Source organism: Leptomonas pyrrhocoris (genome assembly GCF_001293395.1).
Source record: "Leptomonas pyrrhocoris isolate H10 chromosome Unknown, whole genome shotgun sequence".
In the NCBI taxonomy this organism is placed as follows: Eukaryota; Euglenozoa; class Kinetoplastea; order Trypanosomatida; family Trypanosomatidae; genus Leptomonas; species Leptomonas pyrrhocoris.
The window spans coordinates 193,595-211,127 of NW_015438357.1; the positions used below are offsets into that span (position 1 = coordinate 193,595).

A 17,533-nucleotide genomic window follows, 5' to 3' on the forward strand; every position below is an offset into this window, starting at 1 on the left:
GCTATTTCTTCGGCTTCATTTTTCTTTTCTTTTTCGAAGATACACCTTCCAGTGGGTACGCGCCCCTCCCGCGAATTACCGTGGCAAAAAAAAAAAGCGGCGCGGCAGCGGTATCGACCCCTAAAAATGGAGACGAGTGGAAGCGAAGGACCTCATATACACACAACGCAGTGCGTGGGGAAAGCAAAAAAAAAACGTCGACAACTCACCGTTAGTAAAAAAAAAGGAAGGTTTGTCCGATAAGTTATATAATATAAGTGAGACAGTTACTATTTCTCTTAGCGGAAAAGGGCTCGACATCGCTAGTGAGTTCGACGTGTCGACAAACAAACAAGCACACACGCACACACACACCAGACAAGAACGCTCTCTGCACAAAACCCGTTACGCTCGCAACCTACGCAAAAACAACATCCAATAAATCCGTATAAATGAAAGAAACGCACACACACACACACACACACACACGCAAGAAAAAGGGATTATTAAGACGTTCTAAAAGCATGTATATATTATACGATGGGTGAGAAAAAAGGGAGAGGTAAAAGTAGGATAGCACAAGCAAGACTGTACGGAGAAAAGATTATATATATGTACGTTGTGAACGGTGCACACGGCGCGTATGAAGACAAAAAGAAAAGAAACGAAAAGGAAGAGGATGGAGAAACAAAACAAAAAGGCCGAAGAAATAATGAACGGCTTTGGAGGGGGGAGGGGAAGGGGCGAAACACTCCCTACGTGAAACACATGCGTGCACGCCACTGCGAAACCAAAGCGCACACATTCAAATATTTATATATATACATATTACCTACCTGTCCTCATTGCCATTACGACTCTGTCATTTTTTGATGTTCTGCACCAACTGAATTTAGAAACCCAACACTGTTTGATCGAGCTCCCCAGGCGGGTGCTGCTGCGCACGTCTCAACCTACGCGCTCACATGGGCTTCGTCAGCCAAGCAACCCGCCATCCCCAGTGGTCTGCAGATGCGATCTCCGTCGTTTTCGGTCGGGCGTGCTGCTGCTGCCGACTACATCATCACTCACCGTGTAACAGGTCTTCACGGCTGTAACAGTTGCCGTTGAAGCCTTTCCTCTTTTCTTCGCAGAGCCCCATGTGGTCGGCAATGCGGATCGGGCGTCTGGCCGTGGAACTGGAGTCAAGCGTCGCCACAATGGAAGACTCACGTCCGCCTCGCCACCCTCGAGTACCTCCCTTGACCGTAATTCGAGTCAGGAGGTCTGCGGTGGTGTGGAGGCCACCCGTTGGTCCATCTGCTCCACTATCCCTGCCTAGTCTCTTTGGCTGCTTTTGCGGCTTCGCTAACGGGACTTGGGCGGTGGGCCGAGGTGCGATCGGCGGCAGTGTCGGACTGTACAGGATCGCTCCATGTTGCGGCGACCGCTGGTGCATCAGCATGTCCTCTGCTAGCGGCGGCACCGGTGGTAGCATCGGCGAGGACGGCGCCGCACTCCTCTGTGGCACACCGTGCTCGCTTTTAGGTTCATCCGTATGTGTGTGGACGCTGTTGGACTGGCGATCTGCGCGGTCGTTGTGACGGGGATCGGCGACACGGCGGGTGATGGCCCGCGGGGGAGGCAGCGTTGACTGCTTCAGGATCTTTGCGAGGCGCATGGGTGCCAGAACGTCGGGTATCGGGTTCGTCTTGCTGCTGCTGCTCAGGTCGTTATTGTTGCTGCTGCTGCTTGTGTTTTTGTTGTTCGATTTGCGCAGCACCGACGGCGGCAACGCATCTGTCGGAGCGTTTGGCCGCGGGGTGGTGCTGCCGTTCTCCTCCGTCACGTCGGCTACGTTATTCGACGTGGCAGCACCGACCCGCATCACAGGTGAGGTTTTGCTGTTAGATGAAGGATGCCCCGCCTGCGGTGACTTCGGTGATCGCGTAGTGTTGAGCGCCGCCACAGGCGATGCATTGGCGCTCATCCTCGCCTCCAGTCGCTGCACGAGCGCACTCACCGACAGCGGCGCCACCTCCATCGCCGCCTCGGTCGGACACTTCGCGGTGTTGATCGCCGTCGTCGTCCCAGTGCCGGCGTTGCTACCGTCCACCATTGTGCTCTTCCTTACAACTTCTGTGGGTCCGCCTGCCGACTCTCCGTCGTACGGCGGGGCGGTGGAGTAAGGGACGCGGCTGTGCGAACTGGAGTCGCCCTCGCTGCCCTGCGCGGCAATGTGCACCGGCGATGCGACTGCGCCGTCTGCCGCGCTGCTGTTAGAGCTGCCACACAGCGCCGCCTCGACGAGGTGCCCAATGCGGGTCGCGAGGTGCCGTTGGCGGTTGCGGTGCTGTACGGACCGACTGCTGCTCCGGGACGACCCCACGCTCCATTCCACGGGAACGAGAGCGCGAGCTGCACTGGCGGAGGGCAGAGGAGGCGCTGCACAGTTCGCATCAGCGGTGGACGGCACTGAAGGGACGGCGTTGGGCTGCGCAGCCGGCGGCGCGGGGAGTCGCATGCGCAGTGGTGGTGGAGGCTGATAATAGTCGTCCGCCGGGTGTGCGGTCGACGTCGCCTTTGCCAAGACCCCGGGTGTTTCTCCAACACCGTCGTGGGAGGCCATCGGAGTCGTCTGTCCTTCCATCGCTGTGGTATCCGTTACACTTTTAGCGCTCGTGCGGTATCCACCCGTCAGCTGCCGCAGACTGCTCGTGTACACGTCGGACAGATACGTACTGCCAATCAAGCTACGGAAACGGCCAACCTCCCCGCAGGGGACAGGGAGATACACGTCATACGGCGACTGCCTGTGTGCGTCTTCCAGCACCGGCGGGGCCTTTCTCTCCGCGGCGGTCGCGTTTTCCGACACAGGCCGCGCCGTTGGCTTCGACGTAGAGCGTGGGGAAAAGGGAGGAAGGGTTTTGGTCAGTAGCAGGTGGTTGCACGACGACGGGGAGATTGGCTGTGCAGACCCTTCCGCCTCGGTTTGCTCAATGTGGCGGTTGCTAGACGTGAACGTGGGGACCGCCTTTGCCGCGGGTGGTGCCTTTTGCTTTGGTTGAAAAGCAGCAGGTGAGTGAAGGGGAAGACCAGCGAAAGAAAGCACCTTTTGCTTCGGCGACTGCCCTTGCTGAATTTCTGGTGTTGGTGCCCACTGTTGCTGCTGCGCAATGAAGTGCGTCGGCGGGGTTGCGGCCTTTTCTTCGTCCTCCGGCATCGGCAAGAACCCCTCCGGCGTCGCGGTGGTCTTGCGCTCCAACAGGGAAAGCAGATCGAGGGACTTGTGGGCGGTGTCCGTCTGAGACGCAGAGCGGTTCAGCGGAAGGGGTGGGACACAGAGGCCAACGTACGGAAGAGACGACTGAAGCGGTCCTTGCAGCGAGAGAACGCGCACCGAGGCGGAGCCCCGCGCCGGCGGTTTTATCGGCCGTATCGCGGCTGCCTTCGTCTCTTTCGCCTCCCGCAGCGCAAAGAAACTTTTCTTCGAGGAGAGGAGAGAGTACTTGGCAGACGTCATGGACGACTTCTTTTGGCCGTCAGATGGGACCGTTGGCAGAGGCGGATGCACTGACCAACACGACTCCCCTTTTGCGCCGGGGTACTCCCACCAGTCATCGTCAGCGGTGGTGAAGCCGGCGGCTCGTCGCGTGCCGCCGTTCTGGATGTGCGGAAGCTTTGCCGCCGCCCTTGACGTCTCCGCTGCTGCTCGTTTGTTCGGCTCCGTGGTCCGCAACTCCGCCATTGAGTCCTCCAGGCCCAACGCATACGGGTCTTTTCCGAAGCTCACACGCGACGGCAGCAACGACGCCTTCTTTATTGGCTTCATCTCTGCCTCGCCGTTCGTCGGGGGAGAGGTGAAGAAGGAGTACACCGCCGGTGTCGCGGCGCGGTGCATCTCCCCTGAGTAGAAGTAGCTGAGTCCGCGATCGATGCTGCTCGCGCTGTTCCGCACCAAACGCCGAGAATCCGTCGGGGTTGGCTTTGTGGCAACGCGGGTGATCTCGGGGAAGTGCGCGACAGCTGCGTCACGCCGGCGCAAGTCCCTCTCCGGCTTCGATAACACAGCAGCAGCAGCGGAGTCGACACCAGTCACACGCCGATTCTCTGTGCTGCCGACCTCACTGAAAGTCTCGCGGGAAGGCGGGCTGTCCAGCAGCTTCCACAAATCGCCATAATACGAGGAGTGGTACTCCAGGATGTAATCCACATCCGACCCGGCGCTCGCGGGGCTGCGCACGTCCCGCCACGACTCCGAGCACCGGTCGCTGCTCCCGCCGCGCGCCGCCGCTCCGTCGTTCTCGTCGTCTGCTGCGCCGTGAGAAGAGTTGCTGTCGCGTGCGCGAAACAAGCCATTTCTGTCCTCACTGTTCGTCCATTGTGTGATGGTGGACATCGCTGCTGTCGTCATTGTGTTCGGTGTGCACCTCGAGGGCCTGCCAATCGCATCATGACCCTGCGCGGTGGTCGTCTCCGCGGAAATTGGCCTGCCAGGGTAAGGTGGAACCGATTCCACACACTGGAAGCAGCTCGGCATTCCGCGTAAGTTGTATTTGCTTGGCTGCAGCGACTGTCTGTCTCGAGCCGATGGAAGCCGCTCGCACTTCGCGGCTGCGGGGGATGCGGAGGGGTTGAAGGGTGAGTGTCGGCCTGTGATGCTGCGGCGTACGTGCGTCTTCTGCGGCGCTGTGGAAAACGGCGGGGGACTCGGCGGGGGTACAGGCATGAAATCCGTCGCCTCCGCCGTCGCCGCAGTACCTCGCTGCGGCGGGTCAGCCCTGTGCTGCCCCTCGGTGGAGAGATTCGACCCTACGTAAGGACACGTCGCATCAAGACCGGCTCGCGCCACCACCTCGCAAACGTCAACGTTGAGCGGGCTTGGGTAAGGGGTGGTGGCATACTGCGAGGCAGCAACTTTGGCGGCTGCTCGCAGTGGTGCGGTTGGCACAGCAGAAGCGGCAGTGATGCTGGCGGCGCCTGACACGGCGGCCGTTGTGCTGTGCTTCGGTGAGCCCTTCACAATCTTCGACACAAAAAACCTGTTGGTCCGGGGGTGTGACCCGCGTGTCTTGGGCAGCCGCACCTCCGTGGAGGAAAGCACCGCCGGCGAGGACGTGGTGTTCGTTTGGCCTTTGGCACTGTTGCTGCGTGGTGCGTCCTGGTCCAGTGGGATTTGCAACGGTGCGGGGGCAGGCACGGAAGGCGGACGCGGTGGCGGTGGTGTCCCGTCAAAACTTGGTGTTGTGACAGCGGAAACGGTGGCGGGGCGCTGCGTCGGGGAGGCCGAGTGAGGGGAGTTGTCTGAGGTGCGCTCCTGCCTGCCTAACGAAGTGAGTTGCGTGTCGGGCGTGGGAGCTGGTGGCACCAATGCGGCCCTCTCTTCTTGAATCGTCGTGGAAGACTTCGTGTGCTCGGCAGCGGCGGCTTTCGGCTGCGATTTGGCGGAGCGGTTCGGCCCCACCTCGGAGGGTGGTGGCGCCCCCGTCACAGGCATCGGTGTAGGTGAAAGAGAAGCCGCGGCATCCGTTATCGATGTTGTGGCCCCGACCATGCCCGCAGTTGGCAGCTTCGATATCGCGTCATCGCGTGCGCAACGGGCGCTGCTGCCGTCGGCGGAATGACTTGCACGTTTGCTTCGCCCGTTCTTGGTGCGCTCCAACGAGCGGGAAAAGCTGCTTGTGCGGGAGCTGGCACCACTAGAAGTCTGCGACGGTCCACACCTCGAATCCGGCCCGGTCTTCGTCGCTGCAGCTGCAGCTGCCACATCCTCCGTACACGGCTGCTGGGCCGATGTGTGCCTCTGCGCCTTTGCGAGTTGCTGCCACTCGCGCTCTTCCAGCCTCTTCTGTATTAACAGCCGCCGAATCTCCTCGTGCTTCTTGTGACGAAACCGTTTGTTGTAGGTTGGGTTGTCGAGCTCATCGTCGCTGGACCACGCAGGCGAGTCAAGGAGCGGCACATCATCCAGATGAACACTGCGCAGAGCGAAGTTTTCTGCGTGCCGGTGAGACGGCGACGTGTGTGGTGGCGGGGTCTCGAGATGTATCGCTACCGGAAAGGCCTCCGCCTCTTGTTCCGGGCGCTCTGTCAGCATCGTTTTCTCTTTTTCTTTTAATGGAGGAGAAGTAGCAATAATTAAAAAGGAAAGAGAATAACGGGAGTGGAAAACGAGGCAAGATTGTCGAGCAACAACGCGGACAGACTGCGACAAGGAAAAAACGAAAATAGAGCTAGATCAGTTATAACTTCTTTAATACGTACGCGCACCTTGCTGTTACGTGAAGGGCCGCGTAGGAAAATAAACAAAGGGATTTCAACGGCAACCTCGCATACACACACACAAAAAAAAAAGGTATATAAACGGTAAACAGAATGCGAATGCTGTACACAATAACGACAGAAAAGACTGCTACTACGAATACGCGTGTTTTTCTACAACAGCACGTTCGACGGAGTGTGAGGGAAGACAAACGAATTAAAGAAGAAGAAGCAGTTGGTATGTGTGAACTCGCAGTGAGCTCACAAGACGCTTTCTAGAAGAAGAAGAAAAATAATGATAGTCGAGAGCACTATCGCGTTTATCTGCTATCTCTGCGAAAACAAATAAAAAACAAGCTTTGAATTAGGAGGTGAATGTGTAAACTGGTACACATAACTACATAAGAAAATTGCCAACGAGAGAGAGAAAAAAAGAAAAATCCGAAAGAAGAAAAAGCACACACATACAACTCTAAAAGCAGCTGCTGAGCAAATACACGATATTTTGGGGTGGCACTATGCAAAACGTATAAAGAGAGAAGAGGGAGCTTATCGTTCACTAAATTCTTCGGTCAACCGTGGGTCAGCTGATGGAAAAAGACACGGGAAGAGGTAGAACAAAAAAAGGAAGAAAGAGTAAAACACACGGTGAATGTACCTTATTAAGAAAGCGGAAAAGGGACTAATCAAACACAGACGAAAGAGAGAAAAATGTCGTTTTGCAGAAGTGGACAAAGCAAAGTGACGAAGTTGAGAAGCTGACTTCACACACACACACACACTCACACACACAAAAAGACAGTAACAGAACACTACCGATAAAAGAAAAAGGAGGAGACAATGTAAGTACGAAGCTGAATTTAGAACGACGATGGAAGAACCAACGCGAAAATGCACACCAGAAAAAGAAGAAGAAGTTATCTTCCTTTGTCGCTGAACCGCTGGTTGCTTGACGCAACGCACAGCGACAAGTATATATATATAGAATTCCTCTTTGCTTCAGTTGGGATACGCACCACTCAAAAATCAAGAAGTGGAGAAGAGAAGAAAAAAACGGAAACAGCTGAACTCAACCACAGCGGTAAAGAAAACAACGTTAACAGCCGCCGTGTGTTGCACTACGCGATACACTACTGAAAACACCGGGGAAGAACGATAAAGCAGAAAACTATGCATAAAGAAATGTGGGAAGAGAAGACAGGAAAGATAAATAATAACAATAACAACAGTACGAGGAGAAAAAGAAGATGAGACCGCAGGGGAGTTCGGTTTGGAAAAAAAAAATAGTAATAATAGTAAACAATTAAGGATGAAGATAAAAATAGAAAGGATACGCAAGTAAACGCCAACACAGCGTGTCAGAAAGAGAACGTATATAGCGACCGCACAGCTCACTTCGTAAATTAAAGGAAAGCGCAGAAGAAAATTGTTTCGCGTTCAAGAATGGGCCGCTTTCATAATCACAAACAGACCTAATCGCAACTATTGTCTTTTTATCGGCGCACAGGAGGAAATGCGACAACGATACAAACAGAGATGGGTGCGAACTACACTCACGCAACTGTCCCTACCAGCCCCTAGTGGTGAAGCTAAGAGAGCTGTATTAGATGGCAGACTTTTTCTTTCTTTGGAGTGCTGTGTCTTCTCCTCCTTCACCGCCTTGACACTTGCCCCAGCAAGATTCTTTCTCTTCCGCAAGATATGATGATGACTGTTTCCTTTTTCTCTCGGCAGATCTCTGCGCTGTGAGGCGACAGACAACAAAGGGAAAGGAAGCTGTGACGTCCGTCTTGTTTGTTAGATAAGAAACCAGCTCTCCGGCGAAGCCCTACGAGGTCTTTACTAGAATGAATGAGATAACGAGAAGAAGAACAGCTCGATCTGGGAAACACGCAAAATCGAATGAAAACAAAAACAGAAATAAAATGAAGCCTTTGTCTTTTTTTAATGATAAATCGCTGTCTTTAACTTTTACTTGTGGTCGTCGCAACGCTGTCGGTGTTCTGCTCGCACTGCCTTTTCACTGCAAAAACAGCCCGTATCCACAAAAAAAGGGGAAAAACAGAATTAACCTTCTGTGCACGAGCGAGATCGGGCGTAGCGTTCCTATACACGAAAAGGAGGAGAGGTAAAGGAGAAAACGGGAAAGATTGTTGATGCGAATGAAATGAAAGGCGTGATGAAGCGAAAAAACAACACGACAGATGAAGAGGCGAGTAGAACCGAGAAGACTTATTTCCCTTCTTATTTTTCGTGCAGATCTAAATAGAGCACAGCCAAACGATCCACGCTTTTTGCTGCTCATGTGTGCTCCTTTGCACAGGCAGCTTTTTTCCTTACCTTCCGCTAACACTAAACGTGTGTAGCGTGTTTCGAGCGATGTTGCCCATGCGAAATTAGCGTGTATCTGTTATTATAATTATTATTATTATTGATGTTGTTCTTGTTGGGCGACGTGTGTCTTGCGGTGTTGTCGCTGCTAAGGGTATGTTGACCAGGTGTCAGGTTAAGGTAGATGAAACGGCTGCCACAGCGAGAACGAATGGGGAAAGAACAAAAGAAACGTTGCGGTACGATCTTCACAGTCATCGTTGCCGTGATCATTCGCACACGTCACTGCGCGAGATACTTTGCCAGCAAATAAGCGCAGGGTCGACCGCAACGTAGGCAAACACACTTTCCGCATCGTCCGCGGAGCGACGGTCACTGTCACTCATGCAGCCACTCGCCAGCGTAGCACACAGCTGAGCGTGCCGAATGACCAGCCGACTTTGCACAAACAATGGTGACGGGTTTGCGGCCGTCGCGGCCGTCACGCCTTCGCAATAAAACACGCACACCCTGTCCTGGAAAGCAACTGTTTCCTGTGTGGCGCTGAGGGCATTTGCTGCACGGTGCGCAGGTGAGGAAAGCAGAGAAGGCGATGAGGCTGTGGGCAACACACGCGTCACCCCAACGGGAACAGCTTCCGAGTTCACCTCAACTGGTGGCAGCGGTATCCAGTGCCACGTAAGCCTCACGCCACTCACACCTGCGTTTGCTGCTTTGCTCCTCGCTGCAGGACCAAGAGAGGCAGAAGGAGTCGCGCGATCAACGGGTGTCGAAGGTATACCGCACAGCAGAAAAGACGCCAACCGATCGCGCGGGACGCTGCGGCTTGTAGACGCTAACGAAGCCGAACGTGTCACATCGCTTTCCGTCAGCAGCAACGTGCACAGTACCAGGTTGTGGAGAGACGCCGAAACGGGGGAGTGAAGAGAATCCCGCAGCGCCGCAGGACCCGTCAGCGAAGTAATGTACAGAACCTGCTGGAGAGCGAAGTCGGTGAAGTTCAAGCCCGCTCCGTCGCTGTTCTCTCTATCCAATGCTACACTTACCTTCGTCGCCCAGTCCATGTCCGCCACGAGCCGAGGAAGTCGTACCACAAGAAGCCTTGCTGCTGCTGCTGTCGCTGTCGCTGCATCGGCGTTATACAACGGGACCGGCGCAACGCGCAGTGGCCGACAAAGAAGTTGACGTAAGAGCGCATCCGCACTGCGAGGCATGTTCTCTCCTGCACTTTCCTTCGTCGAAGCAGCATCGCCCTCCGCCTCCCAGGACCACCGAAGACGACGAATGAATGGATTCTGTTGACCGTTGTTGCTGCTGTATCCAAGGGCAGGGCAGAGTCCAGACTCGTCTCGCACTGCCTCTTCAGACACGGTAGCTTTCTCCGAAAGAAAACGTCGGCCAGGCCATACGGTGTGTAAAAGGGCGGCATCACACACGCAGAGCGACGCCGCTTCCGTTGGCAGGCGGGCCTCCCGCTCTGTCTCCGTCGCACTCACCTCATTCGCCTTCGATGCGGCGTTGAACCAACCAAAGAAAGGGCAGAGTTTCGATGTCTGTGGCGGCCACAGCGGGGTCTCGACGGCGTCGTCGTTTGCCCTGTTTCCTGCCGCGTCACCCGACGCAACTTCCTCCCCAAACCAGGCGATGCTGTTTTGCAGAAGTACAATGGAAGGTGGAGGAGTGAAGGTTACGAGTGAAGAAGCGCGACTCGCTGCAGCCGCAGCACCAACAGCAGCAGCCTGGCCGTCTTCTCTTAACGATGGTCCATGGATGGAGTCACGCAGTAGTTGGCAAAGCGCGGCGCCGTCTGCATTCGCCACGCACGCATGGGAGGCAGCAATGTCAGCCCAAGAGACGACGCCGAGTTGAAGAACGCACGTCATGGTGCGCACCCGCCTCCGCACACGCAAGTTGCTGACGCTGGTCTTTCCACTCGTACTCTTCGTATTTGCCACTACGGACGATGCGGCGTCACGCGCGAGCTGCTGTTGTTCTGCGGCGGTGTCGTCAGAGGTGAGAACACCTGTCCAGAGAAACGAAAAGGTTTCTCCACATCCCTCTACACCACTGCCCTGAGAAGTGCAAGAATACGGCTCAGTGACGGGCAGCTGTTCGAGCTGCATCGTAGACACAGAAGTCGAAGACGTCCACACGGACTTCGTGTTGGCTGTCCGCACGTCGATCACGCGCTCCACATGGCCGTCCGCCAGGCGTACAACGCCCACCAAAGGCCCGGCGGCAATGACGAGCAACACAGCAGCCGCGTGCGTCTCCTTGTTCTTTCTAGTCACGACAACTTTCATGGAAGCGTCGGCAGGACCCGCTCCTTCGTTCAGCAGCACCTGTAAAAACTTTGTTTCACGATCTCGTTGAGTGGGCGAAGACCCTGATGGTGTGTTCGTCGCTTTCGCGTACTGCAAGGTGCCAAGACGCAGCACCAACTGCAATGCCTCCTCATGTCTGCCGCTGCTGATCTTGTCTGCTGTTCGCGGAGCTTCTGTATCGCAGCGCCAGCCGACCACGTCGCCAGACCGCAAGAGCGCCACAACATCCATCAGCTCTACACACGCTGCGAGCTCACACCCCACCGACGTGATACCGCTGGAAAAACCGTCTTTGTTTCTGGGAGTGCTGTGCACCCAAGCAAGGGCGACGGGAAGCACGTTGGAAGGCAGCGCGGTGGATGGCAGCGCGTGAGAGCCGACAACGGAGAGAGGCGAGTGAGAGAGCACGTCCATGCTGGTCGAGTCCATCGAGCTGCAGAGGCGACAAGAGCGTGCGAATTCGATCGCAGACACGCCTTGCGCGCAGATGCAGATTTTCGCTTTCTTGTCTTGCTTGACGGTCCCAAAAGGAGGAGGAGGTGTCTCTGGCGTGGCAGCAGCGGCGGTAACAACGCTTTTATCGTCGACTGGCGATATGCACGTCTGCACACTGGAAAGTGCAAAGACACCTTCATGGACGACGTCAACCGATCCCTCCCGGCATGCCGCATATCCGCAGATCAACATACACACGCTATCGCCGCTGCTTCCTCTTTGCCTGTTCGAGCGAGCACCGCAGGTAGTCCAGTGCAGCATCTGATCCACGGAAACAAGCGCGGAGAGTGGCGCGGTAGCAGCGGATGGAAGTGACGAAGGAGAACGCGGTAGGCCGGTGAGATCCACACGGACTCGCTGCGTCAGTTGCACGGAATATCGACAGGCACCTTCTTGCTTTCTGCTGTCCGGTGCGAAAGCACGCCGGTTGGAAGCCACCACGTCTGCGGCCAACCCCCGAATTCTCCGAATCGGCTGCGCTACGATGGTGAGTAGCACGGCGGTGTAGCCGCCTTCTGCAGCAGAAGCAGCCGTCGATCCTGCGAAGAGGGCACCAATACGGGCTACCGCTCTTACGCCGCCGTCAGCAGCCGTGCGCGGATCGCCTCCATTGTGGAAGGCGTCATGCGCGAGCAGGACCGTGGAGGCGCACTCCGGGTAGCCGTCAAGTGCGCAACGCGCCACTTCCCCCGCAGCGCCATACAAAACAAAAGCGAACGCGCCTTCACTCCTTTTCTGGTCCCACTGCGCAGGCTCAGAATTGCTGACCACCTCTGCACTTTCTTGATCAACCTTGTGGGAGTGCCGCCGAGCTGCACGAAAGAGCCGGCTAGCTGCGTAGGGCTCCTGGGCAGGTCGTTGGAAAACACCCACGATTTCGGTGGGCGCCTGCGTCATCGCACGGCGAGTGCTGCGAAACGCGTCTGCGGCTGTGCCCCGCTCGGAGCCTCGGCGCATTGCCCTTTCGCCGTTTTCCGCGCTTTGCTTGCTCGCAAGTCCCGTTCCGTGAAGCGGCGTTCCGAGCGTGGCGGCAAACAGAAATGAAGGATGTGCAAGCGTGAGTCCTCGAACCGACCACGGCCCCATGAGCACGCGCCCGCTGACGTGTATGGGCGGTGGATCCGTCACATCGGTTACCGTCCGCGTCATCACCGACTCCCTGTTGGGATGGCGTGCATCACACCTGTCCGACTCGTCCTCCACGAGGCAGCAAACCGAGAGGGTGTCGAGGCAGGAGTCGCCAATGGAGAGGGCAGGGGCGGCGTAGAGTACGGCCAGTAAAGGAAAACCGTGGCTGCAGTCCAGCGCGTCCGGCAGCCAGCGCACACTGCGCAAGGATACGCAGGCGCTGTTCGAAAGCGCGTGCGCTTCACTGGCGCCTCCGTGGGGTACGTCTTTCAGCTTGTGTTCGTCTGCTACAGCAGCCTCGTTGCCTTCAGTGGGTCGTGTCAGGGAGGGCGGGACACGAAAGAGCTCATCCAAGTAAAACCACCCCTGCGCGTGGAGCCGCCATCCTTGCATTGCCGGTGAGTCTTTATCGTCTCTTGCGGAAGCGGCGGAGCCGGAAAGACGAATATCCGCCGCTGCGCGATTCCCGCAGCGCAGACGGACAAAGTGCAGTTTCGGTGCGACGTCGTCCGCCGGGCGATGCGGGGTGAGAATCAACATTTCTTTCCCTTCTGCACATCCGTTTGTCGTGGATCGCAGAGGGCAGATCAACGCCGTCGTCGCAGCCTCTGTCAGAGAGCTTGATCTTTCAAGAGTGCTTCCTGTTGCGGCGACGCTGGACGAAAGCCGATGTTGCTCCTTTGCGCAGTTTATCGGGCGTGGCACCCACACACAGTCGTGCAGGCGCACCCTTCTCGAGTCCGCCTCCATGAGTGCAAGCGCGAAGGTTGCGAGGGCGCAGCAGCCGCATTCGAACACGCACCACACGTCGATAAAACCCCCCTCTCCATGATGCCGTACTACGTGGAGTCGACGAAGTGGTGTGCCCGCACCACGCAAAGCCCCAGTTGTGCTGTCTGGTGAGCCCGCTGATGTTTCTGCCGGAGATAAAGCGGGGCCTGCTGTAGCCGCCGTCGCAGCAAGGTACTCCGTGGCCCGCAGCTCGGCAAACGCGTTCGCGATGGTCGCTGAAGCGACGTTCCTCTCCCGGCTCTCCGTAGAAGATGACGGTGGCACGTGCACTTTGTGCCGCGGGGACCTGCTGTGGACGTCGCGCAGGCAGCAGCAGAGGCACGGCAAGGGTGCGCCGCGTGAAGTCGGCTCGAACGCGGAAGGTGAGATTTCTTGTGTAGCACGGTGCGCTGCGACGTGCGCCCACAAGTATTCCCTGATCGTCGGATGATTTCCCTGATCGCTGGCCGCTGAAACGCCCTCGCCTGCCGTTGACGATGTGGGAGAGGTCCGTGAAGAAAAGACACGGTAGCCAAAAGGGTCTGCGCTGTCACCGCCGTCACTTTCCGCGACAGGAGCTGCGTGTCGATCCGCCGCAGCAGCGGAGGCGGAGAGGACGAAGAGAAGCGTGTACGCGTCTTTCGCGATAATCGAACAGACCACATCGGAGGAGTACTGGGCGTCTGCCGTGGAGATGACACACGCCATATTGGCATCTAAAGACGTCGGTGCTTCGCTGAAGCATGAAAACAGTAGGAAAGAAAAGGTGTCGTGTAGAGAGAGAGAGTTGCGTGTGGGACGGAGAAACAACAGCCATTAACGAAAAAGGCTATTTCATAACCCTACGCCTGCGTCTTTGCACGCATACCTCAAAAGAGTTCACACACAGCTGCGGTTTCGCCCTTACATGACCTCAACCGCAGCAATGCGTGCCGATATCGATGGTCCGGTTAGAGGGGAAGGAAAACGCGTTTATTCCCCTAAGTGATCCACAGAAGAAGGCTTCCCAGCACGAAGGCCACTGGCTCGATTTGATCGTCACACACGTTGAATCATCACTCACCAAAAAAAGAATGCCTATTCAAATATCCGGTGCAACTTCTTTCAATGTTTCTTTCTTTCATCACGGTAGCAAAGTCACCGAGGCCAAAACGAGAGTCACCCCATCAGTTGCCCATCCTCGATTAACTTCTAAGAAAACAATAAACACTTTCAGGCTCCAACAATATGAAAACAAAAACGATGGCGATGCGGCGCAGGTGAAGGAGAAGAACCGCGTGACGAAGCGTGCTAGCAAAGAAAAAAAAAGGCTGAAAGACACATCCACACAGATGTGCGCAGTCACACAACGTGGCCTGCTCATGAGAGAAATGGCACAAATCTGTTCGTTCCCTCTCCACAACGTCAGTGTAACTTGCACCCTGCTCGGTCTTGGCGATAAGCTTTCTTTCTTTCTTTACTTCACTAACCGCGCTTGTCCTTTCCTCCGCAGCTCTGAAAGAACACGCCTGTGCAGGTTGCCGGCGACCTTACGCAGCGCAACTGACACCGACTCATCGCCATCGTCGCTGACACAACGTGAAAAAACAAGAGACAAAGAAAACAAACAAAACAAAGAGTTGCTGTCCTTTCGAGAACAACACGGACAACAAAAGAAGGCTTCTGTGAAGAGAACAAAGTGGAGAGCGCGTATATCAAAGACCTACTACCGAGCGGGAGCACCTGTGGGCAGCAGCGGCAACTTGTCTTTCTTTAATTTTATCTATTCGCTCACACAGGCATGTCTCGCCTCGGCGCGTGCGTGATCTACGAGCTTGCGCTGGGACTGTACGTGAGTCCGTAGGCCTCGTTGAAGGGGGCCTGCACCGCCGCACTCAGCTCTTCCGCCAGCGTTAGCACCTCCAACCCCACTGCGCGCACGTCCATCGTGTGACTTCCAGCGCTGGCGGGAATGTCAACGCTAATGCGGTACTCTACCCGGGCGTCCTCCTCGTCGTCGCGCAGCACAATCAGCGGCTGCCGCTTAATCTCGCGCACCACAATCGCGATCCCCTTCGCGTTGAGTCGCTCAAAGTGCCGGGACTCGTTCTCAGAGAGGTACACGAGCTGCCCATGCTCCGGCGGCAGCACATCGCTCACATCGTCCTGCGCCAGCTCAATCACCTGCGTGCGAGAGTAGGTGTCGCGGTCCTGCGCACTGACTGGCGCACGTGAGCGCAGCAGCACCAACAGGTCGGGCTTCTCTAACGAGGTGCAGAAGGCCGTCTGCACATCCACCCAAGCCCCATAGACGCCGTCCACCTTCGTGTGCTCGTTCAGCACCACCTCCAAGCTATCGTTTGCGCGCTTGATGGTGCCCTCGTAGGTCAGCCGTGCGTTCTTGCTGACGAGGTCGAAGCCCTTCTCGGCCAGAAACTTCTCCACCGCGCCGATGGCGCTCTCCGGCACGCTGGAGATCCACGTGTACGGCTTCGTGAGCTGCATGCGCTGCTGCAACGTGTAGGCGGACACAACGCGTTCGTTGTGCCGCATGGCCGACGCCGTGAGCAGCAGCTTGCCCACCTCCACGGAGAGCTCGCCGTCCATGCGCAGGTTGCTCATGTTCAGCAGACACCACTGCAGCACCTTGCTGTAGCGGGCCTGCAGCGCGCCCTCCGCGTCCGAGGCGGAGAGGGTGTAGCACTCCGTGTTCGCCGGGAAGCCGGGGAAGGCGGCCGTGTTCACGCGACTGACCACCGCCTCCGCACTGCTGCCAACTGTCAGCAGCTGAAACGCGCGTGGCACCATCGTGGTCGCGCCTTGGTAGAAGCCCGCCTGCGCTAAATCGAGCAGCGTCTCCGGCTGAGTGGCGCCGGACGAGGCCCAGTTGCCGTAGTCCTGACCTTGTCCTCCACGATCACCCGCCGCAGCAGCAGCAGCAGCGACGGCGGCATCGCCAACCGCAGCAGCGTTAATTTTATCTTTCGCCTGCAGGTACTCCTCTAACCGCCGCACCACCGCCGCCTTCTTCGCCGCCGGGTCGGTGGCGATGCCAACGCCGGAGAGAAACTCGCGCATCTGGGCCAGCTGCAGGGAGAAGAGATTGCCCTCGTTCCACAGCGACCACACCTGCTCGTGCGTGACGGGGGCCACCACGTTGCCGGAGATGATTTGGGGGCCAGCGAGCATTTCGTCTACTCCGCTCGACGCAGACGACCCGCTCTGGAAACGTTTTTGAACGACGGTGGCGGTGGTGGTGTGGAAGGCGGTGATGGAAGCCGTGAGAGACCGCGCCGCAACCGCACCGCTGCGGGGATGCGCTAAACGCAGAAGCCGAGACCGGAGCATTTCTCTTTCCCCTTTGGTTATATATTTGCTTTCTGGGAATTGTTGCTGTACCTTCGCGGCGACGTTGTTCAACGGTGTGCCTATTTACCCCTTCTGCTCTAATTCGACGCGCGAACAAAAGCACGTCCGATGCTACGGGTGGTTTCCAGCACGAAGTCAGCAAATCACGGCGCCCGCTCCGCTGCTCGTGTGTGTTCTTCTTGATTATACACTTTAAGAGTGCGAGACAAACAGAAGAAGAGAAGGGTGAAATCGACGGTGCTTCGTGTCGTACGGACGATCGTCGACGTGGCCGAGAGAAAAAAAAGAGGGGGAGGCGACCACGGAGGAGAACACAACGATGAACGATGGCAATAACGACATTTCTTTTCGTAAAACAACATTTCCGAAATGCGCGAGGGCGATGAAACGTGAAGCAACGAGTAGAAGCCCTTAACATGAACGTGCATAAGGCTTCGGTTCATCGCAGGAAAGCTGTCCTTCGGTTTTTGCTCTTTTCGAGTCCCCACACCTTTGGAGGAGAAGGGCCTCGCGCGTGTTAGTGTTTATTGTTGGTGTAATGGCCTGCATTGATTCCTCCTTTTCGTAGGGTGCTCTGAGCAGAGACGCAGCTCACCGCCGTGACTTTCCTGCATTCACATGTTTTCTTCTTCCTGCTTGCTTTCGTCCTTGGTTCTGTAGAGAATCATAAAAGACAACAATGTGGAGCAAGAAACTAAACAAAGAGAACCGACTCTAATGTCGCCGAACGTCATACGTGGTTTCTGTTGGATCACACGTACACGGAGACGGAAAACAAAAAGAAAAAAAAACAGAAGGAAGCCAATAGAAGGGGAAAAACAAATTTCAGATAACACACCACCGCGATGAATTGCGAGTGCAGCATACAAACAATCAATCACATCATTAACGCTTTCCGTTTCTTTTCGCTGCTTTTC

General features: G+C 56.3%; 3 protein-coding genes across 5 annotated transcripts; all 3 read right to left on the reverse strand.

Moving 5' to 3' along the window:
* Window positions 1-1,042: 1,042 nt before the first annotated feature.
* ABB37_00058 (hypothetical protein) lies at window positions 1,043-6,055 on the reverse strand (the record flags this gene model as incomplete). Its single annotated transcript, XM_015796096.1, has 1 exon — window positions 1,043-6,055. The coding sequence occupies one exon, from the start codon at window positions 6,053-6,055 to the stop codon at window positions 1,043-1,045; it is 5,013 nt and encodes a 1,670-aa protein (XP_015664104.1).
* Window positions 6,056-8,819: 2,764 nt separating this feature from the next.
* Window positions 8,820-14,005, reverse strand: ABB37_00059 (hypothetical protein; the record flags this gene model as incomplete). Of its 2 annotated transcripts, none has more annotated exons than XM_015796098.1 (1): window positions 8,820-14,005. In XM_015796098.1, the coding sequence occupies exon 1, from the start codon at window positions 13,974-13,976 to the stop codon at window positions 8,820-8,822; it is 5,157 nt and encodes a 1,718-aa protein (XP_015664106.1). In that variant the 5' UTR covers window positions 13,977-14,005. The 2 variants fall into 2 exon arrangements, with proteins under 2 accessions (XP_015664106.1, XP_015664105.1); XM_015796097.1 differs by having other exon boundaries at window positions 8,820-13,985.
* A 1,069-nt stretch (window positions 14,006-15,074) lies between these two features.
* Window positions 15,075-16,857, reverse strand: ABB37_00060 (putative guide RNA associated protein GAP2; the record flags this gene model as incomplete). 2 transcript variants are annotated; one of them, XM_015796100.1, is made up of 1 exon in its annotated part: window positions 15,075-16,857. In XM_015796100.1, exon 1 carries the CDS (start codon window positions 16,593-16,595, stop codon window positions 15,075-15,077), a length of 1,521 nt encoding a protein of 506 aa, XP_015664108.1. In that variant the 5' UTR covers window positions 16,596-16,857. The 2 variants fall into 2 exon arrangements, with proteins under 2 accessions (XP_015664108.1, XP_015664107.1); XM_015796099.1 differs by having other exon boundaries at window positions 15,075-16,807.
* Between the last annotated feature and the right edge of the window lie 676 nt (window positions 16,858-17,533).